Genomic DNA, 8,536 nt, shown 5'->3' on the forward strand with positions numbered 1-8,536 from the left:
CATGGTGCCTAGAACTGGACAGAATATTCCAGCTGAGGGATTGCCAGTGCTGAGTAGGCTGGAAGAATTACTTTTCATGTCTTGCTTACAACATTCCTGCTAATACATCCCAGAATGATGTTCACTATTTTTGCAACAGTATTACATATTTACTTTGTGATCCACTATACCCTCCAGATAGGGTTGCCAACCTTTCTGGATTGGCCGGGAGTCTCCCAGAATCGGCCTCAATCTCCATGTTGCTATCGAAAGCAATCCGGAAGATTTTAACAGGCAAAAAAGTCTAGTCGGTGGCGCGGCAGGGCTAAGGCAGGCTCCCTACCTGCCCTGGCTCTGCACAGCTCCCAGAAGCTGCCGGGATGTCTGGCTCCTAGGCATAGTGGCGGCCAGGGGGTCTCTGCACGCTGCCCCCACTCCAAGCGCTGACTCCACAGCTCCCATTGGCTGGAAACTATGGCCAATGGGAGGTGTGGAGGCAGTGCCTGCAGGCAGGTGCAGCATGCACAGAGCTGCCTATGAGCCGCAGGACATGCTGTCATTTCTGGGAACCACCTGAAGCACTGCCCAGCCGAAGCCTGCATCCCGTACCCCAGCCATGAGCCCCCTCCTGTACCTCAAACCTCTGCTCCAGGCTCAGCCCAGAGCCCCCTCCCACATTCCAAACCCTTGGCCCCACCCCCAACCCCCTGCCCCAGCCTGGTGAAAGTAAGTGAGGGTGGGGGAGAGTGAGCAATGGAGGGAGAGGGGATTGAGTGAGAGGGAGGCAGGACCTCAGAGAACGGGCAGGCAAGGCTGTTTGGGTTTGTGGGATTAGACAGTTGGCAACCCTGGCCCCAAATCATTTCTGAAGTACTCCTTCCAGGAAGTCATCTCCTAGTTTGTGTTTGTGCAATTAATTTTTCCTTCCTACGTGTAGTACTTGTATTTGTCCTTACTCCATTTCACCCTATTTATTTGAGAACATTTCTCCAGTTTGTCCAGATCATTTTGAATTCCAATCCTGTCCTCCAAAGTGCTTGTAAGCCCTCCCAGCTTGGTATCATCCTCAAACTTTAGAAGTGTACTCTTTATGCCATTATCCAAATCATTTATGAAGATATTACATAGAACTGGACCCCAGACAGATCCCTGCAGAACTCCACTTGATATGCCCCTTCAGTTTATTTGTGAAGCCTTGATAATTACTCTCATAATATGGTTTTCCAGCCAGTTGTGCACCCACCTTATAGTAGGTTCATCTAGGCCAGCAGTTTTCAACCATTTTTCATTTACAGACCTCAACAAAATTTCTAATGGAGGTATGACCCCTTTGGAAATCTTAGGCATATTTATACTTCAGAGGTCCACGGACCACAAGTTGAAAACCTCTGACCTAGGCTATATTTCTCTAGTTTGTTTATGAGAAGGCCATGTGAGACAGTATCAAAAGCCCTACTAAAGTCTAGGTACATCACATCTACTGCTTCCCCACTATCCACAAGGCTTGTTACCCTGTCAAAGATGGACAATAGGTTGGTTTGACATGATTTGTTCTTGACAAATCCATGTTGACTGTTTTTATTATCTTATCTTCTAAGTGCTTACAAATTGATTGATTGATTAATTTTTCCCCATTATTTTCCTGGGTATTGAAGTTAAACTTAATGGTCTAGAATTCTCTGGGTTGTTCTTATTCCCCTTTTTACAGAGAGATACTATATTTGCCCTTTTCCAGTCCTCCGGGATCTCTCCTGTTTTCCAGGAGTTCTCAAAGATACATTGCTAATGGCTCAGAGAACTCTTCAGCCAGTTGGTTAGATATTCTAGGACATATTTCATCAGGTCCTGCTGATTTGAAGGCATCTAACTTGTTTAAATAATTCTTAACATGTCACTTTCCTAGTTTAGCTTCAGATCCTACTCCATTGATGTTCACTCTGTTAGGCGTCTGAATACTGCTAACTTTTTTGGTAAAAACAAAGCAAAAAGGCATTTAACACTTTGGCCATTGTTGCATTTTCTGTCAGCTTTCAGTCCTCATTTAGTAATAGGCCTACCCTGCCCCAGTCTTCCTCTTGCTTCTCTCGTTACCCTTTATATCTTTAGCTAGGTTACCCTCTTTTTCTGCCTTAGCCTTTCTAATTTTGTCCCTACATGTTTTTGCTCTTGTGCCCTTAGTAATATCTCTTTAAAAAACTGCCTATTCTCCTGAACTCTTTTTCCCCCCCTCAGGCTTGCTTCCCACAAATCTTACCTACCGTTTCTCTGAATTTGCTAAACTTTCCCTTCTTGAAGTCCATTGTCTTTATTCTTCATTCCATAGAATCATGAACTCTTATCATTTCATGATCATTTTCACCCAGCCTGCCTTCCACCTTCAAATTCTCAACTAGTTCCTCCCTGTTTGTCAGAACCAAACCCAGAAGAGCCTCTCCCCTAATCGCTTTCTCTCCCTTCTGTAATAAAAAAAAAAAAAAAATAGTGGTCTCCAATATATTCCAAGAACTTGTTGGATAGTCTATGCCCTGTTTTATTATTTTCCCAAAAGATGCCTGCGTAGTTGAATTCCTCCATCATACCAAGTCCTGTGCTCTGGATGATTCTGTTATAATTTTGGATGATCTTCACTTGGTGTAAGTTGTGTCAGATCCAAATACTCCAATGCAGTTTTAACAATTTGCATCAGCTAATAAGTGGGCACCAGAGATCTGCTAAATAAGTTGAACAATTGAAAAATCTACATTCATCTAAATCTGAGTCAAAATAAGATTTTAATCACCTGAATTTGTTTTTCATTTTTGGTCTCATTTACACAATAGTATCTCCTCCCGGATCACAGATGCCAAAACAAACAAGTTTTTAAAAAAAGGGGGGGGGGGAAATGACAACCCTGGTTACTTTCCTTAAGACTTTTTTCATCACTTCAGATAAAAGGATTAAAAAGTAAGAGGTTAGTTGTGGGATTTTCCATTGCTTCCATGCACATTAGTCACCAAAACTCTAGGACTGAAATAGAACATACATAACTAGTCTCTCTAAAGTTACTTATGTATCTAAAAATACTGTACTAGGGACGGAGATTCATACATTCATACAGACAATGCATACATTTTAATTCCTCTGCTTATTTTTAAACTTTAAATTAGCATACCAGTAATAAAAAGTCATTAATTTTTCTTTCCCCTTCAGGCAAAGCACACTGAACTAATACTGTTATTAAAAACAAAGTGCTTGATACATACTAATCAATAACAGCTTGATCATATAAAACTCATTAAAAAACATGGCATATACATTGCAACATTGCTAATGGGTTTGGCCATCTGAATACATTTATTTTCTTTTGAGAGAAAGGCAGAAGGCAAGTTATATGCAGAAGTAGAATTGTGCTTCTGTAAGTTTACAACAATGACAGAAAACCATATGCTAATTGAAACTCAGCTGGATATCAAACCAAAGATTACAAACATTAGAAATTACTTCAAGAAGCTATTGAGACTCCATTCAAAATTACATTTGATTATAACTTTGAACCCTGCATTTCATGGAGCAATGATGTGTCATTTTGTGGAAAACCAATATACACACATGCTCTTTCTGTGCTAAAAGGGCTTTGGATTCTGGTAATGAAGTGGTGCCATGTGTTTGGTAGTATTTAATAGTCAAATAGTAACTTTAATATTTCCTTATTTCTTAATAGATTATGCATGGACTATATCATCAGTACACTGCACCTTCATCTTCATTAAAACACATTTCCATTAGACTGATATAAAACATATCCAATTTTTGCAAATGTTTACTAATTGTAATTAAGGCATATTACTGTAAAGGTTTATTAAGTCAGGCATCTCCATTCGCATGTCTTGATTTTCAGAGGTGCTGTAAACCTACTGCTCCCACTGACATTGGTGAAATTTGTGTCCCCTCTCCACCTCTGAAAAGCAGGTGCCTTTTATGAAGGTGTGTAAATACCTAATGTCAAGCATCCACATTGGTATTTTTCAGTCTAAATTACTAAAATGCATATTTTGTTAATCTTTAAAAAAGTCTTATTTTGCAATGCTGCTTTTAATTTTTAAGAAAAATACTTTTTAATAAAGGCAACTTGTCAAAGTATATAATTCTTGCTTTCAATCTATGATAATGTTCTGGGGCTTAGGATCCAAATCCTTAAACCCACTGAAATCCACAGATGTTTTGCCCTTCCCTTCTATGTGGCAGCAAGTCTTTAGTCCCTCATATTGACAAAAAAATCCTGCAATACTCAATTCAAAAGATGACATTTTTGCACATCTGTCCAGGGACCAGTGCTGCTCCAACTAAAGTCAGTGGGAAGTTTCAGCCCTTAATGTTTCAGGCATAATACATATCTACAAGGGAAGACTAATTGTGGCTTTTGATTGAATGGTAGTGAGCAACCTTCACCTTTAACACTGAAATACTCCAAATTACTGTGCATTAGTTTTCAACCTACACAGCAGCTAACGTTTTAAGATAATTGCTGTATAGATTATTCACAGTTTAAGAACTGGGCTTTAAAATTAAAAGCAGTGGAATAACATGTCTTAAACCCAATACAGAATCTGCTACATTTAAGACTATCATTTGCTTGTGAATGGTTAACACATTAACCATTACAACAACCCCCATCATTTTTATATTGAACACTGTGTGTTTAAAACAAGGGTATGTACTTGTATATCCCTTTGAAAAAGTAAATTCTATAATACAATACACACATATTGAGACACATTCAGAAAGTTTTAAGCACACAGAATACAAGCTATACATCATATAAATGCTAAAGTCAGAGAGAATCACATACTCTGGTTAAATATTAAAGCAAATTTCCAAAGATTAGACCAGCTTGACTTGGCTATCACTAATAACCTTAGCATAACTAAAGCACATTGTGTATACACACACACACGTATATCTGTGATTTTCCTTCTGCTTTTTAAAATTACAGAATTTCACAACAGATATCAGTGTTTATTTATCCTATGACAGTAAATTTAATCAACCTTTATCCAGTTGCCTGGGAGTAATACTATAGAGAAAGTATGGGCAAGAAATTGATACTATTTAACTTTAGCTTCTCTAAAAGCTTCTTAAAAGATGTGTGAAGATTGGTAAGTCATTATAAGCCGTACAAATAATCAATTCCAATTATTTAAACAAGGTAAAGTGAGATATTTATAATGTAATACTAATAACCAGTTTTATGTATTGATTTCTCACCGTTGATTAAAAATGTAGCAACTAAACTTAAAATGACAAATCATAATTTCAGTTATGTCCTCTGAAAAATGGCATATCAATAAATTAAAATGTTTATTAAATACAAAGATTTTCATATCAATGATATCAGATTGCCTTCATTTATTAAATTAGAGAAACGTATGAACAACCATCAGAGGGCATCATTTAAAAATCATTTTTAGAATATGTAGTCAAAGTGGCAAATTTTTCCAACTCCCTGAATCAGTTACCCTTCCTAAAGCACCTTTATTGTTAAATATATTAGAGGATTCCATCCATTTTTGTTAGTATGGAATTGCAACTGTATTAGCAGCATTTGAATGATTATTATAACTAGGCTGAAACACACAACTGAATTATTTTTAAAAAGTTGACATTCTCTTGAGGAAAGTTAAGTCTTATTGAAATATTATATTGGTAGAACTTTAAAGTGTGTGGTCTTGCAATGTAGTTTAGCAACTGATCTAACGAAGGATGATATAGATACAATGATCCATACCTCAAAGCATTCAGTAGCTATTTATTTAGGCTGTGTTCTTCCTGACCATATAGCATCCATTATTCCTGGCAAATCTATTAGTGATTTTCCTACTTTCCAACACTTCATAAGGAAACAGTGAGAAAAGTAACTTTTTACACTGTGTTCTAACTTAAGCCAATGGCCATAGAGAATATGTACACACGCTAAATACTGTTATTAAAAACAAAGTACTTAATACAATAGCAGCTTGGCAGCTGATTACTGTACACAGACACACATCTGGCTTTAAAGTTAACCCTCAAAAGCCAAAGGTGCAGCGTAAAGGAACAGGACTAAACTTAGCCAACCTTTTAGGAACATTTAACAAAAAGAGCATTCCAGCTTTAGTTTGTGTAGCTGTAATGCAGTGAAAGTTTCTTGTATTTGGAGAGGGTATAAATTATTCCCCCTCGACTATCAGTGAGAGCAGGAGCTGTAAGGGAACTAAAGGTAAGGCAGCTCCGATGAAGAGTGAAACTCCCGCTTGGGAAGATGTATTTGTGCGTGCACGCGTGTATAGTCAGATGAGAGAGATACACGCACCTTTCACAGTAGCTGAGAACAGCTCACCTGAAAGAGACACAACGCGTAGCGGCCAGTTTCCCACGGGAACTTTTTATGATGATTACCGAACAACAATCACTCTGCACCTAAGCGACCCCGCGCCGCGCTTTGCCGCAGCTGCACAACCCTAAGCGGGCAGCCGGCTCCCGGTGCCGCGGTTTACACTGCAGCTCCACGCACCGACTGCAAAGGCAGAGCGAACCCGGCAAACCCTCCTACGTCTCGTCCACCGACTCCCCCTGGCTTCGCTGCCCTCTTAGCCTCGCGCCTCTCACAAACGCGTCCGTCCATGCCCAGAAGTTAAAGCCCCCCTAGAAGCCGCCGGGGAAACAGGCGGGCAGACCGGCGCTCCGAGACAGGATCGCACACCGCTGCCCGGTTAAGGGGAGGCAGGGGACATGGGGACCCAGAGTTGCTCTCGGGACTGGGCGGGGTGAGCCCGCAGCGCGAAGGAGGGAGAGGGGAGAAAGAGACCGCCGTGTACTTGCCCAGGTGGGGACGAGGAGGCTGGCCGGGCGCTCAAGCGGAGCTGGAGGCGGCTGCTTCCCCGCCACGTTCATTTCCTCCCATGCAGCTGGATTATTCCTCTCTGAACGGCGAGCGCAGCAGGGCTTGGACCAGGCATTGACTCCCGCCCCGCCCCCGGCAGCCGCGTCCCAGCTCCGCGGGCGGTGGCGGCGGCGGCGGCGCCGGCTCCTAGAGCAGGAGGAGAAGCCGGGCGTCGCCCGGAGAGCTGGGCTCGCCTTCGGGCTGAGCAGCCCGGCTGGCCTGCGTGGAGCTCGCCCCTCAGCTCTCCGCGGACGGGGCGTCCACACGCCCGCTTTAACTTCACCCTTCCGCCGGCTGCAGGCGCCGCTGCTCCCCGTCCTCTGAGGGCAGGTTTCCCAGGCAAGCGCTTCCCCGCCGGGCTCGGGCTCCCTACCCAGCCCTGCCGCACCGGGCTGGCGGCATCGGAAGCTTTCCCCCGGCCCCTCAGGCGAGGGGGGCTACGCACGTGTATGCTTGACTATGCGGGGGAAACGTGTCCCCCGGCCCTGTATGCACCCAGGTGCCTCAATCAGGCCCCTGATGGCGGGGGAAAGGCGGGGGCTGCTGCCTCTGACGGGTTCTTCTGCAGCCCCAGGAGCCGCTTCGAGCGGGTCCTGCCAGCCGGGGCTCCCTGAGCCGCTGCTTACCAAGCCCAGCTGCTCAGCAGCACCCCTGGTGACAGCTCGCGGCATTGCACGGGGCGGAGAGTAGTTCTCGCTCCTCCCGCCCGCTTTCCTGCCAGGAGTAATTTACATCAGCGGGCAATAGGCCTCAATAACCCAGGCATCAGTCCCACCGTTTAACCTCCCCCCCTCACACACTTCCTGTGGCTTGAGGGCTGTCAGCTGCAGCACTGTCCTCCATGGGATATGTCTCCTCCAGTCCCTGCCTTTGACAGAGACTCTCCAACCCCTCCTTTGCTCAAAGTGGGCACCAATGGGCTAGGGTTACCACCTGTCTGGTATGTGACCACCCTGGGTGTTTTTTTTTTTAATGGATTTGGCAGTTGCCAGAGGAAAAAATTTACTCTGCCAGAGGTTTTTTACATGGCTCTTAAGATTTGTATGATCACAATACACTGGGTTAGCTAATATTAAAAGTTTCTGTGTCCAGCTAAAGATGCTGCAGTGTTCCCACTTCCACAGTTTGATAGCATCATGTTCTTACTTAATCTTATCTATATGTGTTATCTTTCTAGATACTATAAGTGGCTGTTGAAGGGACAGGTTTGCAGCGTTGCCTTATGTTTGGAGTTGTGGTGCCACTTGTGGGCTTGCCTTGTGAGGGTGCTGTGCTGGGTTTTTTGTTTTTGTCGTCTCCCCCCCCCCCTTTATTTCAAAGGTGGTAACCCTAAACTGGGCTGGCCCAAAGGACAGGGGGAAATGGAAATGCTTAACCCAAAGAGCACCCATACTCTGTGGAGTGGAGGGACAGTGACCAGGGAGGGCAGAAGACAGGGGTGCAGGCCAGGTAGTCACCTCCAGAAAACTGCAGTATGTGTGAGAGGGAGCAAAAAGCCAGGGCATGGAGGCAAGAAGGAGGAAGTGGTGGCTGGAGCCATAAGGCAGTAGTACTGGTGGCCTGGGGAGTGAAAGAGGTTGAGAAGGAAGAGAGCAGGAATCCAAGTAAAACAGGGGTGGGCAAACTATGGCCTGGGGGCCACATCTGGCCCTTCAGATG

General features: G+C 43.7%; 1 protein-coding gene across 1 annotated transcript in view; it reads right to left on the bottom strand.

The window, feature by feature from the left end:
* SNTG2 (syntrophin gamma 2) overlaps nucleotides 1-6,956 on the bottom strand; it is a 452,341-nt gene extending 445,385 nt beyond the window's left edge. The window contains exon 1 of the mRNA XM_074947749.1: nucleotides 6,817-6,956. Coding sequence (XP_074803850.1) covers nucleotides 6,817-6,888 — 72 coding nt within the window. The 5' untranslated portion in view covers nucleotides 6,889-6,956. The remainder of the gene's footprint in view (nucleotides 1-6,816) is intronic.
* Nucleotides 6,957-8,536: the final 1,580 nt, after the last annotated feature.

Source organism: Natator depressus, chromosome 3 (genome assembly GCF_965152275.1).
Source record: "Natator depressus isolate rNatDep1 chromosome 3, rNatDep2.hap1, whole genome shotgun sequence".
Lineage (NCBI taxonomy): Eukaryota > Metazoa > Chordata > Testudines > Cheloniidae > Natator > Natator depressus.